Here is a 15,787-nt window from a genome sequence, read left to right on the forward strand (position 1 = left end):
AAGGTGTTTCCATAACCATTATTTGTTTAATAAAAGTCTCTGTCAACAATCATTCCACTTGTGTGTCAATATCCTCCTTCCATGCCCTTACTATATTGATGATACAAAACAGAACACTGCACACCACTAGATCTAACAATGGTACTCACAAAAACATAGAAAGAACTCAGCACTCACCTGGAAAGGTGCACAATTCTCTCTATTCAAATTCCATATAAAACAAGGCAGCCGAAACCTCCAACACTGCCTAAAAAAAAACACCACGCGGTCCACCCCTAATGGGGCTTTGTCAGGCTAAGTATACAAACATTACGAGATTTGCTTATAAAGGGCATATTGGGCAAAACAGCTGCATCCAAAACCTATTAGCTAGAAAACTATTCAGTATATAAAGTAATGTTCTGAATTACCACAGACTCTGGAAACATCCTTTTAAGGCTTTCAAGGATCTCTGCTTTCATCTTCTGGCGACTGCCTTCGTGGTAATCAATCCTAGCATTTTGCAGATTGCTCATTATGCTGTTCAGTTCTTCGTTCACTTCAAGCATTCGGCTCGTCCCATTTTCAATTTCGTCACTTAATGTTTCTTCTGCTCTTCTGTGTTCTTCCAAAGTATGCCTTAATAACAAAGACAGAGCTTTTACTTTACACTGCTGAATTATTTCACACATGTGCATTTAAGATAAAAGTTGCTTTTAATTAAATGTAATTTGAGGTAGGGATAATATTTCCTTTAAAACTATGAAAACACATTTTTGCAAGTAACATTAAATGCAGATTTTCTAAAACAACCTTTTTGGAAGTCATAATTCTATTCGAGACTAGGAGGCAAAGTGTTATGCTTCTTTATTCTAATTCAGTTCAGCAAGATTTCAAAGTAGAATGTGAACTACACTTCCCATCATGCTCAATAATCCCTTTTGTGCTCACTAGCCAATAACAGTGGCTTCTAAAGTTACATCCTAAGCCAGCCTCTGTTTCTTTATTTCAGAGCCACAATAGGGGGCTGAGGGTGTGAAACACCCGAATATCTTTTTTTAAAAAAAGAAAACCGCATTTTAAAAGGTCTCATGAGAACAAGACCTTTACAATGCCGGTTTTCCGATCAAAAGAAAATCGGTCAATGTAAATCGGTCTTTTTCTCTTGAGATCTTTAAAAAGAGGTCTCATCACATAGAACCTTGTATTATGCTTGTTCAACACACACTTTTCAACAATGCTGCCCGGTTAATCCTTGGAAGTCTTAGTTACTTACCTGTTACTTTATTTCTCCAGCATTGGTATCTTTCATAGATTCACATGCTTGAATATTCCCAGTCGTCAGACTGGGAATCCTCGGTGATAAAAATAATTATTACTTTTTTTTTAATATACATACATTGCTACATAGAAATGCATGTACATTGTCCATTATGGCCTATGAGCCATTCCATTGTATAGTCCCTCCACCTCACTTTGGTCCTTTATGACCCCAACCAATGAGGTGGCAGGGTTTAAGCTCCATCCTGGTCAGCCATCTTCAGATTGTGAACCGTAGGAATTACAGTATGATGGAAGCTGAGCGTAGGAGCAGTCTCTCAGGGGGGGGCGGGTGGGCGCATGTGAATCTATGAAAGATACCAATGCTGGAGAAATACAGTTACAGGTAAGTAACTAAGACTTCTCCAGCATTGGATCTTTCATAGATTCAGATGTTTGAAAAGAATACCAAGCAGTTAAAAACATGCCACCCTCATACATATATGCATTAATACAGATAACATATCTCTGATGAAACCTTTACCATGCAGCAACACAACGGTTACATACTCGGGGAAAGGTGGGAAAGGGAGGCTGGTCCTACCTTTAGGAAAGAGGTGACAGACATTGCCTGTCCAACTGCAGTTTCTTTGTTGGTATCTTCAGCCAGGAAGTAGTGTTTAGCGAACGTGTGCAGAGTTCTCCATGTGGCGGCTATACACATGTCCTTCAAGGCCACCCCTGCGTGGAACGCTGTTGACACCGCGCTCCCTCTGGTGGAATGCGCTGAGGGTGGTTTGGAAAGGGGGGTGGGGGGGGTCGCCTTTCGTTTGATGGCTGTGGGTGATGCAAGAAGAAACCCAGTGCGTCAGACTTTGTTTGGAAATATGTTGGCCCTTTGTGTGGCAAGAGAAAGCGATGAACCGTCTATTTGAAGAACGGAACTCCCTAGTTCTTTGCAAATACAACTTTAATACTCTAGCTAAGTCCAGAGAATGCAATTTTCTTTCTGCATCCGAAGAATGTTTCTGGAAGAAAGTTGGCAGGACAATGCTTTCTGTGAGCGTCATTTCCAATACTACCTTCGGAAGGAACTTAGGGTGTGGTCTTAAAATGACACGGTCCATATGGACAAGGTGAAGGGAGGTTCAGAAGATAAGGCTTGTAACTCACTGATCCTTCTGGCCGAAGTAATAGCTATTAAGAAAGCCGTTTTCCATGACAAGAATTTTACGCTGCACCTGTGAATGGGCTCGTAAGGAGGCTCCATGAGGGCTGTTAGCACAGTGTTCAAGCTCCAGGTTGGAACCGGCGTGGGCGTAGGAGGGTAAGGACGTAAAAGTCCTTTAAAGAAGACCTTGACAGCCGGAAGGGAGAGCAAGGACTGCGTCTCCGGGGTCGTTGTGTATGCCGTAATGGCTGATAGGTGGACCTTGATTGAAGACAGTGAAGTCCTGCTTTAGCTAAATGCAACAAGTAAGGAAGTACTTGCTCAACCGAAGCGGTGAGAGGATCAATAGCGTACGTCTCACACCACTTGGAAAAACGAGTCCATTTCCTAGTGTAGGTGATGCTTGTAGAAGGGGCCATTGAGGCCCTGATTATATCCCAGCATTCCGCAGGCAGATTAAGATTCATCAGCTTACGCTGATCAGGAACCAAGCCTTGAGAGAAAGGCTCGCTGGATCGTGGTGGAGGACCTTGCGGTTCTGTTGCGTCAATAGATACTGATGCGCTTTGAGGCGAATCGGGGGCCATCGGGATAGGTGCTGTAGGGTCGAGTACCAGACCTGCCGTGCCCAGTCCGGTGCAATTAGGATCATTGAACACTCCTGCTCTATCAGTCTGCCTAGTATCCTGGAAATGAAGGGAAAGGATGGTGGGGGGGGAGAGAGAGAAGGCATTTAGGAATTTCCCCGTCCAATCCACTGAGAAAGCGTCTCCTACTGACTGACGCTCTGGGTACCTGGAGGCGAAAATTCGGCATTTCTTGTTGGTCTTGTTGGCAACGAGATCGAGATGTGGATGTCCCCATAAGGCGAAGCTCCGTTGAGCTTCCTTTTCGTCCAGCTCCCACTCGTGAGAAGACGTGTAGTCCCTGCTCAGTTTGTCCGCTAGGACATTGCCCACTCCTGGGAGATGTTCCACCTTGATTTGGACTCTGTGATGCAAGGCCCATGCCTATAGTAGTAGTGCTTCTTGCGATAAGATCTATGACCTCGTGCCTCCTTGCTTGTTTGTGTAGTGCATGGAGGTCGTGTTGTCTGTCTGGACAGTGAGTACCTGCCCCGCTACTACAGGAAGGAAAGCTTTCAGCGCCCACCGTATGGCCCCGAGTTCCAACACATTGATGTGCAGTTGGAACTCCTGGGCTGACCAAGAGCCCTTGGTTTGTAGGTTCGCAAGACGAGCGTCCCATTCCGACAGATGCGTCCGTCCTCGAGAGAAGTGTCGACGTTGGTGCCTGAAACGGCATCCCTTGGAATAGGTTCTGCGAGCGTTTCACCATCGAACAGCCTTGTGCAGCGGCGTTGGAATCTGGACAATGTCCTCCCAAGAGCCGAGAGCTTGTTTCCATTGGTGGTCCAGTGCCTCCTGGACAGGCCTCATGCAAAGCCTGCAATTTGGTAAGAGGAATATACATGAGGACATCATGCCCAGGAGGGATTTGTAAGAGCGCACCGATGTCTCTCTCACCAAGAACCACGAGGTCAAGCAGAGAATCGCTGCTGCTCTTTCTGCCAATGGTCTCACCCTGGGAATGTTGGTATCGAGTTTGGCTCCCTGGAAAATAACTATATTGCTGGGAACTGGACAGGATTTTGCGTTGTTTATGGAGAAACCTACCCATTTTAGAAGATGTGTTGTTTTTGAAACTGCTAAGGGTGTGCTTGCGGCGGAGGCTCTTATCAACAAGTCGTCCAAATATGGGAAGACTTCTGTTCCTGTCCGCCTGAGTTTTGCAGCTACTGGTGCCAGGCATTTTGTAAACACTCTTGGTGCTGATCTCAGACAGAACGGGAGCACTCGAAATTGAAAATCAAGATAGATCGCCTACAGTGAACCTGAGGAACTGTCTGTGTGCTCGGTGGATTAGTACATGGAAGTATGCATCCTCCAAGTCTAGAGTGGCTACAAAATCGTGCATGTTTATCCAAAGGAGCACTCCTTGCAAATTTATCATCTTGAATTTGATGCGTTTGATATATTTGTTGAGCGCTCTCAGATCCAAGATGGGTCTCCATTGACCAAACGGGAGTAGAAACCCTTTCCCCTTAGAGAGTAAGGTACTGGCTCTATTGCTGCTTTGTGCATCAGTTTTTGGATTTCGGACATGACTTGTTTTAACATATGCACTCTGCGCGGAGTCGGGGGCAGGGAAGGGGGCGAGTCTAGAAATTATAAGGTGTGTCCCTCGCGGACCACCTGTAACACCCATTTGTCCAATGTTATTGACTGCCAGCTTTGAAAGAACTGTCTCACCCTTGCCCCCATCGGGGTGTGACGTTGAGGGGGAGGAGCTGGACTGTCAGTTGTGTTTGTTCTGTGACTTTCTTTGAGCGGAACCCCGCCTCCCTGTCTGGGCATACTTGGTGTCCTGGTATGAGTTACCTTGCGACTTCGGGCCATAGAAGGAAATGTTAAAACCTCTGTACTTGAACCTCAAAAAGGACGAAAAGACTGTCGATCCTTGTCTTTATAGTTTAAAAAGCTGATGGAACAGGCTGTGTCTGTGTCAGTCTTGATGCCTTTGAGGTGGTCATCGATCTTTTTCCCCAAAGAGTTCTTGACCATCTAAGGGCATGTCCAATATCTGAGCTTGGACCTCGGGCCTAAAATTGGTAGCCTTCATCCAGACCGGTCTTCTCAGCACTGTGCCGTGGGCCATCTGCCTGAAACCTGACTCCGCCAAATCAACTGCTGCGTCAATCATGTGATCCGAAGTTATTTCTCCATCAGCGATAATCGACCTGGCTTCTTCCTGGAGGTCTACAGGTAGCTGTTTGGCCAGCTTGGACATGCGGAGCCAAAGTTTGAGGTCAAATCTCGCCATCATGGCCAGCGCATTGCCTGCTCTAATGGTAAGCGATGCTGATGCAGACACTTTCCTGCCCATATCCTCTAGCTTACGACCGTCCTTGTCCGGTGGGGCTGAGAGGTGATGCCGGATTGGCCAACTTTTTCCTAGCTGCCACTGTAATGATCGAGTCCGGTTTAGTATGACCTCGTAGAGAAAGAGGTGCCGACTCAGAAGCCTTGTATTTTTTCTCAAGCCTGGAAACTAGAACCGGAGTGGATAAGGGTGTGACCAATATCTTGGATCCAGACTCCCAAATGGTGTCGAGGAGAGGAATGGTAGTAGCAGTTTTCCTACATTTGTCCCTGTGCTCATAAAGCACCAACTTCTTTTCCTCCGATGTGACCTGCAACAAGTCTGCAGCTTTGCCGATAATAGTGTGAAAGGATACTAGATCATCCGGCGGTGAAGAGTTACCTGGAGACTCTTTCTTTCTGGGCTTCTCAACAATATAATCAACCCATTCACTAGTATCAGGCTCTTGCGTGATCTCGCCTTCTTCCGGGTCAGAAAATTCTCTGAAAGGATCTTCCTGCCAGTCTGAGACCAAAACAGAGGATGGTACCGTCGTTGGATCTCTAGCTGGAGATCGTGGTCTATGCGAGGGCGCTGGAGAAGGGGCCCTTGTCGGTGAAGCACTGAGTGTCCTGCTCCTAGACCTGCGCTGTGGCTCAGGTGCACATACTCTTTTCTGTGGCCTACTCCTGGGAGGCGAATGTCTTGGTGTGCCTTGTTGAGGTGAGGAATCCCTCTGTGGGAAATTTGTCTCCTCGGTACAGCTGAGTGGCCCTTTTCATTTTGACGTCTGTTGAACTCCTCAATGATCCTTTGCATCGATAACATGAGTACAGGGTCATAAGGATCAGCGGGCACCTCAGTAGTAGGTTGCCAAAGAGGGCTGTGTTCTTTAGATGTAAGACAATGCTGTTCTTCAACAAACTGTCTGAAAACTCCTCCTGTAGGATGACGTCAGGGAGCTCTGGCATTTCTCCTAAGGGAGATAATTGTGCTCCCACTGGTTCAAGAGCTTGTAAAAACAGAGTCGGTGCTTCAACAGACTCAGGAAGACTGTCTTCATTGGATGGCGTAACAGTGGCGCCAGCGAGGGGCGTTTTGGGCCCTATTTCTTCTGTCGGTGAAGAAGCTTGCTGTGCCATCAACTGAGCTGTGGTCGAAGATTCCTTCGTCGGTGACGGCCTCGTCGAGGGCGGTTCCGTGGACGAATATTTCATAGACGGTAGCTTGCCCTTATCCGTTGACAAGAGCTTAGTGGATGAGTGATTAGCTTCCTTCGTCGACAAATGCTTCGGGGATGACAAACTCGCCGACGAGGACTTAGTCATGGACGATGTGGTGTGTCGCGTGGTGGTCGTTGAGGGTTTCGTCAATGGCTTGGTGGATGACTGGCCTCTATCTTTCCTCCCGCTTGTAGGCAGCTTCTCTGTGGATGACTGCCGCCCCCTCACCCCTTGGTTTTTTTGCAAACTCCTCCTCACCTTTGGAGGTCGTTTTTGCCACAGAATGCATCATCTTATGGCTTGTAAAGTCCAGGGGAGGTAGGAAAGGTATAATTTCCTGCTTCCGCTTGCTCCTGGGAGTGGGAGAGGAACTCCTTTCCACTGAAGAGGACCTTCTTTTAGAAGTTTGCCTCTCAGATGATTTGCTGGAGTGAACAGGGGCTGTTTTAGCAGATTCCTCATCAGAAGAAAGTCCCCTGGCTTCCAAGTCTTCTATGTCAGTAAATGCAGGGATCATGGGGGTCCTTCATGTAAACCACCTTCCTCCTGCACCTCTTCAATCCCTAAACAGGGAAGGCTTCTTGGTAGCCTGAAGTTCAGCCATCTGAGAAGATTCACTTGATGAATTCTGGTTCAAATTAAAGTTTTTTTAAGCCCAGAAATCAGTGGAGACAGCCCCTAGCAAGTGGAATGTAGTAGAGTATGTTTAAAAATATAAACTACCGTAGAATAGAAGAAAAATTGAAAAAGCTCAGAAAGCTTGAGGATTCCCTGTGTCAGTTAGACTGCGGTGAAAAATCTGAAGATGACTGACTGGGGTGGACTTTAAGCCCTGCCACTTCATTGGTTGGGGTCATAAAGGACCAAAGTGAGGTGGAGGGACTACACAATGGAATGGTTCATAGGCCATAATGGACTATGTACATGCATTTCTATGTAGCAATGTATGTATATTTTTAAAAAAATGTAATAATTATTTTTATCACTGAGGATTCCCAGTCTGACGACTGGGAATATTCAAGCATGTGAATCTATGAAAGATACCAATGCTGGAGAAATAAAAGATCTTAGACACACAATCACCTAACCAATATGCTGCCTTCATAATATCTTAAAACCTTGCTCCCATGCTGAAGGCCTTCGAGGAAACAGCCACTCCAGGAGAATGAGCTCCACCGCCTTTAGCTTTCCATTTTATCTGTCTAGCCAGGTAAGCACAAGAGCCTGCAGATTCCTAAAACTAATATGCAACTGTCTCGCCTGGGGTGCACGATGATCACTGTTCCATATCATCACAGCCCTTTAGATATTTAACTATGAAAAGATTTGGCTGCTCATGAAAGGGTGGATTTGATACCAACTACATCACTGTGTCCTCCTAACCTTCTAAAAAGACACTACCACCAGAAATAGAACTCTATTGGAAATGTCCAGAGTGCTCACGTCCAAAACCATTTTACAGGAGACTAAGCAGAGAAGAATTGTGAGCTTCAAGGACACCGCTTTCCTAAACAATTGACTTACTTCAGTCAATGAATAACTGGAGGACCTTCTTCACATCCCAAAGAACCAAGGAAAAATACTTTGGACGTCATCTTAACTCCCTTAAGCAGTAAATTCACAAGTGCAGGATTCCCCAATGGTCTATATGATATGGCGTGGAGAAATGGCAGACCCAGGAGAATACACTGTTTTACAGCCCCTTCCCTTCAACACCAGAGAAGATAGAAACGATAACCCTGTTCAAGACAACACCTACTTCATAAGGTCCATCAGAAATTACAGGATTTTGCTGCGACTGGGGGCCAGGAATTTCTAATGAGTTTCTCAGACTTTGAAAATAGGCCTAGATTCCGCCAAGAAAACTATTGTGAGCAGAACACAGCACTGTCCCTCTTGCACATAAGGTGCTTGAGAAAGACTATCAGCAGCTTGAGATATTTTACATGAAGACTCAGATCCTCGAGACAATTTGCCATTTGTCCTGATGTCCCCACATTGAGCTGCCAAGCTTGTTCGGTTGGCCTCTGTTTATTTTACTACATTCAGCAGACAAGTGTTGGGGAGAATTCTCATTTATGGCTAATTTCCCTCACCTAGTGAGTCCCCCAGCAGCTTTGCTGGACTTCTGGAGCTTATTTTTTTCCACTTGGTAAGAGTGAGAGCTTTTCCCCCACTCTCACCTGTGTTTTGCCATGCGCATTTCTGTTTTTGTGATTGTGGACTTTGAAGTACACCACTTCAGTAGCCCCCTTCTTTTTGTGTGTCACACAGCACCTTCAGTGCCGTGGCACAGGGTTGACTGAGACTTCCCCTGACTCCATTTCTGAGGCCGACTACAGTCTCCCAGAGAAGGTGAAAGTTGCCATTAACATTACTTAGTCAACTTACCACAGATCCAGTACACCCCATCTTCCATGGAGTACTGGAAAGGGTTAATTCGTATCCTTTTTATCTGTACCTCCTAGAGCATTGTTCCGCTCTTAACATTTAGACTTGGCTGGTGGCAGTGGTATCTACCCTAACTTTTCGACTGCGATTATATTAAACGTGGTATTGTCCTTGGCCATTATATTAGCCTCAAACATAAACCCGCTTGACCAAATTGTCTTTCTTTTGGCTCCGGTTGGGTTTATTCGCCAGTTCTTTTTGTTAAAGTCCTTCTTGTGGTTCACTTTGCGTGGCAAACGAGGTTCGCCTTCTTTGTTCACCGTCTTTTGGCGGGCTTCTGCTCAGAAGCCCTCCACCAGACGCCTGGGTGTCTAGTTGGGCTGAATGTGAGGGAGGGGTGTAGTCACCCCCTGCACAGGGTATCTTAGGAAACCCAAGTCGCACTATGCCATGATTGGCTGAGGTGGTTGTCCAGGCTGGACAACCCCCCTGCTGGGTGATTGACAGCCAAGATGTGTGAATGGGGGTTTTGCACATAAAAGGCAGGTCTCTTGGGCTAGAAGTCAGAGAGTCGCCACTGGAAATACAAGGAAACGAAGAGAAGCCGAGAGAACGACGGCTGCTGCAACAACCCCGTCCCAGTGAAGCCCTGCTGCAGTCCTGAGCTATCTACCCTTCAACGACTAAGAGAAGATCCAGTCCGGAGTAGTCTTCCCTTGAGCCTATTGGGGATAACCAGCTCATCTTCCACAGCCAGAGGATCCTCTTCCTTGGTCGAAATCGATGCACACTGCTGTAGTGGTCCGGATAGCCATTTGAAGAGCCTCTCCTGTTTTTAAGGAGCGCACCTTTTATCCGTTGTCGCTGCTGCCGGCTTCATCCCTGTGTGGTGTAGAGCCCCTTCAGACGACGTCCTTCACAACGAAGCTCCAGGAACCGTGGGTCTGCGGGAAACCAACAGAAACAACTGCTAGGGCACCAGCTGCACCATTGGAATAAGGTACTGTGTTCTGCTTGAGGAAACTGGGTGAACCCCTTTTCTTCATCTCCAAGGCTTGCCCTCGTCTTCCCTCCTTCTTATAACTTTTGCTTCCGAACATTGACAATATCGAAATACCTTTCACTATGTTGAATCGTGAACTGTCTGACTGTGTGATCTTTGGCAACAGGCCCCCGGTGTCACTTGAGCCTGGCTCCGGCCCTTTGACTTTTGAACTCCTATCTGAGTGTTTCTCGATTCTGTTTGCCTAACCAAAATATTGCCTGTGATTTTTGCCTCCAACTCCCTCTGGGTATCTCAGGTGCCAAGTGTGTTTTTGCCCCGGTAGCATCTCATGTCATGGATACGCGTTTATTTAGTAGATCGACTGTCAAAAAGTGATCGCATTCGTATTCGCGGTAAGGTGTTTTGTTCGTAACACTGGTTCATTCAAACACAGGGTACTTACCTTGAGAGACACTGTACAAAGTGAATTGGTTAGTTGTAGTATATTTAACGTGTGGTTTTTGTTTAAGTATAATAGAAGTGTTGTGTTTATAACAAATGGTTTAAAAATAAATGTACTTATATTTTTCTACCTGAAACCTTGAGTCAGTGTTTGCTTGAGTCACAGTCATTGTGGACCCTTTGTGTAATCTCTACTACTGCTCATATACTCTTGAGATAGGCCTGGCAGAGCACTGCTACCACTCTGACATAGTAGTACAGGCTTGTACTGAAGGTAAAACTTGTATTGCCACCTGTAGTCTTAATTGTGTGTAGTGGTCCCTAAGGGCACTGCACAGGATTCTGCCTAACAACAACCACCTTCCGGGTAATCATGTGGCATAGGTACCACTTCAAGGGCCTTAGGTTTAGTCACTCTAAGTGTCCTAGGGTGATCCAGACGTGGACCACTTGCTCACTGTGCTCAGAGTGGCACAGCTCCACCTCACTGATGATGCCCAACAAGGCTGAAACACGCGTATGGGGTTGCTGTTGGTACTCTTGCCATAGCATTTCGGTGCTGGACTGCCCATGTGGGTGGGACAAAGACTGATATGCAAATGGATATTTCCCGTCTGTGAAAGGTACAGTGAGCTAAAATGTGGCTGCGGACTCCAGAGTGGGTACCATCCCATAGAACAGGCCATTTTTGCCGTGTTCGTTCTCATAGAGGGGCGCCCATGACTAATTTTTTTACCATTCTAGCTGTGTACGCATGCTTAAAGAGATAACCACTCATTGCTTGTATGGCGATCCATTCCTGAGGAGCCGAATCTTCAGCCTCTAAAAGGCCCAATGGTCCAGAGATCGTGGAAAGTATACAGTGGAAGTTAAAAGGCCCATCATTCAAACAGACCCCTCAGAAATGGTGTCCTGTGCTAAATATGCCTTGATATCTTTTTGTTTATCGTTAACATCTTTTGCCGGGAAAGGGTAATCGAGAACTCCCTCCCTGGTGCTCAGTAGGATCCAGAGGAACTATCATTTGGCCCAGCAGCAATTCCGACTTCCCCCACACATAGGTTTGGAAAGGCTCAATTTCTCTGTTAGGGTTGCACTGTCCTGTTACTTTCATTTTTTAAATTTTTATTTAGTGCATTTTTAAAACAAACCATTTGCACATTTGATTAATTACAGAATAAAATTAAAAGAAAATTCCAGCAATACAACAATTCAAAAATACTTATAGAAACACATTTTTACTACTGATTTCAGTTAAGTAAAAATTAGCATGTGCAATAAGGACATTTGAAAAAAAGGAAGAAGGGGAGAAAATGGCACGCAAAGCTTCTTTCCACACATGGTATGCCACTGTGGAAATAAACGGCTTCAGCCCCAAACAACATACTACAAAATTCTTCTATGTAACCATGTTTGAGAAGGGGGCATGAAGTAAGTAAATGTTGGGCAGTTTCAAGCTCCATTCCACAGATGCAGCAATCCCTATCTTTAGGTGCCAATTTGGTCCAGCGCCAAGTATATTCTCTGGACGGAAGAATATTAAAATGCATGTATGTAATAAATCAATGATAATACAATCAAATAATTTGGTAAATGATTACAGCTGAATTTCTATGTGCTATAGGTTTCATAGATTCCCTTATTGTTTAAGTAATGTTAGATATAAAACCAAAAATCACTAGCTTTCTTCTTGAAGATAGTACATACATTGGGCATTAAAATTAATTCATCAAGCTCTACTTCAATATTATTAAAATGATTGATAGCATTTGCTCTTAGCTGTAATAAAAATTGGTTAGTGCGACTACCGATAAAATCTTGAAAAATAACTAAAAATATTATTCACACTGGGAGGGAACAAATATAAAAAAAAAGTTTAGATCGTCAGTGAAGCCATGAAGAGCGGATAGAGGGCACACCAAGCTCACAGCGTAATGCCTCCACTGGTACAGCGGGCACTCGAAGGGTGGACTAAATTTCAGGCAGAAAAAGACGAGGTGGGACAACAGCGCATGTACTGGTAAATTAGGGGTTGATTGGCTGCAGATGGAAACACAATGTGGGTTGCCTGCCTAGCAAACCACAGTCACAAATTGTAGTTTAAAAGAAGGGGGTTTCTTCCACACTGTGCACTAATCATAAAAAAAAATCACTACAAAAGCTGTATATAATCAATTTGTTTCAAAACAGCCTAACACGTATTTCGACCTTCAGGCTCTTCTTCGGAGGCTGCAAATAACAAACATCAATTTTTGTACATTAGTCAAAAATAATATATAATACAGAACAGGCTAAACAGAAGGTACAAGTGAGTTGGTAGTGGTTAACCATTAATTATATCAACCATTGTTGATCATTGAATAATGTCACATAGAAATGCAAAACCATCCATAACATAATTGTAAATAACACAAGAAAAAGGATATTCATCATCCATTGACAGAAATTAGTTGAAAAAATAATCATGGCAGTGGAGGGAATTGTCAAAGACCAATAAAATAAAGAAGAGAAGAAAAGAAAACGAAATTCCTGTTAGGAATAGACTAGGATAGTTCAAAATGTGTGCTCACTCAGACTCCCGAAAGCCAATTACACAATATAATGGTAAGGGTACCTTATGGGATTGGTAATTGCCACTGGCGCTAAGAGAAGGAAACAATTAAAAAACGCGCTGTCATTTTACTCAATAGTTTGTAAATTAAGGTGGCTGTAAGTAGTTCTTATATTATCGCTTACCAGTGTGTTAAGGGTAATTTGACCGAATTGCTGACTTGCAAGTGCAATTCTCCACAGTAAGTAAAGAATTCTCATGTAAGTGAAAAGTTATACGGTTCAACTCAATTAATATACATATAATTAGACTAATGAGTGTTTAACTCTTTTCACATACCTATATGTCCCGAACTTGCGTTATTCAGGCAAGTTTCCATATATTGATGGCTGCGGCCATATAATAATTATTTCAAGTCAGTCCGTAGGTCCAAATTGCAATCAATTTCAATTAGTTCCATATACAAGTCAAGAGAGAAATAAGTGCGCTCCATTAGCACAAAAATGCCTCATTAAAACATGATGTTGCCCATGTGTCTATTCAGGCCCCTTTTAGACCATAAGGGTCTCCCATCAAATACCCTCATTTACCAGTGTCCCCGCACGGTCTGTGTTGTAAGCGCCAGCCGTGGCGTCTGCTTGCTACCGTTATGTCTCTTCCTCTGTAGCTAGTGCTTCGCGGCTGTGCTCGTTGTGCGTACACTTAAGTCTGCCATATTGAATGAGGCGGCCTCACGCATAATTCTAGATGCAGCCGCTCACAGAGACTATTGCACGAAGTTAGTAGAAGGAATTTAGAATATATTAACATTATTTATAAACCTTCAATGGAAGAAGGAAATTGTTAAATATTCATTTCTTAATGGGTGTTTAATCATTTGATCATTAATATTATACTGGTATATACATTATATGTATCTGATAGTTCGTACGAGACGTACTTACATGAACCTCATGGCATGTATGTAGCAAGGAAAGAGCATTCTTCCTTACATTAGCTCCAATGCAATTAGGTAGATAGAACGGGGCATTTGAACTGATGGAGCACACTACATCTGCTCTATCATAATAGAAGTCATAATGAGTTAGACATGTGTAATATAGTCAATACTACAATTTATCTTGATGGCTTTCGTGCAGTCCCACGGAGTCCATCATGTATCCCGCTCCCAGCCGAGTTAAAATTTGAACACAACATAAGTTATTCTGTGCATAATTAATTGCTAAAGCTTATTTGCTGTATTCTAACCAATTTTTCAATTCCCAGACATCTATCCTTGCTCATAGGAATACAGACCGCTCATGATCTGTGCTGAGTCCATGCAGAATCGTACGGTATTGGCATATAAGACGGGCTTCTAATGATCTTCGCATAAGTACACGGTTGCCCCTTCTCTGTGGTAAGGAGGCTTTTGCTATACCCACACATTTGATTAGTCTTTTGTCATCCATTTGATGGCATTTTTGCCAATGTGTTTCCAGAGGGCATTTGGCATCTTGATTGGAAATGGTTGACAAATGTTCACGCATTCTTATTTTAGGAGGACGAATTGTAATACCTATATAGTGGCTTCTACATACACAAATAATTCAATAGACACAAAACTTTGAGTTGCAATTAATAAAAGAATTGACATGGTGGCTGCCCAATTCACCAAAATCCACTTTTTTTGTCTCTAGGACGTGTGTGCACATTGTACATCTACCACATTTATAAAAAAAACCTTTATTTTGGGCCATGTGAAGCCATGTTGGGCTAGAGATTGTGGGGTGGACATCAACGATGGGCCCAATATGTTTTTCAAAGTACTAGCTTTGGTGTAGATGAAATTCAGGATTGATCTAACCATGTCCAAATATCTCTGTCCAAATGGAGTAGATACCAGTGTAGTTTTACTATGGAATAAAAGTTATAACTGTCTGCATTATATTGTGTGATAAATCTTAGTTTGTTGCTGTGGGTTGTCTTGATACGTGATTTAGGAGTTGGCAAATAAACTCTCTTCATCCTATTGACCGTCTGCACCACTGTTATGGTACCTTGGTCATAGCCTCTTGCTAAAAATCTATTACTAATATGGGCACATTCTTTTTTAAATCCTCGAAGGATGGAGCACAACATGTTATACTCAAATTTTTCTACCCACCTTAACATAGGCTCATGAAGGACTGCCAAGCCATAAATGATCCCTGGTAGGATACTAGTGTGATAAATGGAGACTAGTCCCTCAATACTATATCTGCCTTTCTTATTAATAAAAACGTTTTAATACCAACCATTTTCCCCATATTTTGGTCTTCACTAAATCACCATAGAAATTCAGCATCTGTGTCTTAGCAATTGGGGCACTCAAATAGATGTAGCTATCAACAATCTTGAGAGGGGAGCCATTAAGAGTCCAAACACATTTCTTCTTTTTAGAATTCTTGCAAAACAATTTTTGTTTTTGAGCTATTGATTTTAAGGGAGTTTGCATCAGCATAAGTTGTTAATGAGTCAAATGACGGCTGCAATCCTATGGGAGTTTTATCAAGTAGAATGGTATGATCGCCATACCCCAACCAAGAAACCGGGACTGGATCGATGTGGGGTGGGAGGGTTTGTGCAGATTCAATAGTCAAACCCATATCACAAACCTATAAGTTCTAAAGAAAAAGGGCAAGGGTGCATTCTTGCTTGAGACCAATATTAGTAATAATATCTGTAAATTCAACTAACTGATTCACTTGCACCACTACTGACGTGTTAGAATACAGAGAAATAAAAAACTACAGCAGTGTGGGATCAATTCCCCATTTACCCAATTTGGACCAGAGTAGATGGCGGGACACAGCATCGAAGGC

The 15,787-nt window shown here is 43.8% G+C and overlaps 1 protein-coding gene across 1 annotated transcript in view; it reads right to left on the reverse strand.

The window, feature by feature from the left end:
* The window catches only part of SMC1B (structural maintenance of chromosomes 1B), a 2,377,846-nt gene that overhangs the window by 1,585,397 nt on the left and 776,662 nt on the right, over nucleotides 1–15,787 (reverse strand). Inside the window, exon 9 of the mRNA XM_069627687.1 lies at nucleotides 411–618. Within this exon, the coding sequence (XP_069483788.1) occupies nucleotides 411–618 (208 nt within the window). The remainder of the gene's footprint in view (nucleotides 1–410; nucleotides 619–15,787) is intronic.

The sequence above is a fragment of the Ambystoma mexicanum genome, chromosome 12, assembly GCF_040938575.1.
Source record: "Ambystoma mexicanum isolate Mex_15411 chromosome 12, UKY_AmexF1_1, whole genome shotgun sequence".
NCBI lineage: Eukaryota > Metazoa > Chordata > Amphibia > Caudata > Ambystomatidae > Ambystoma > Ambystoma mexicanum.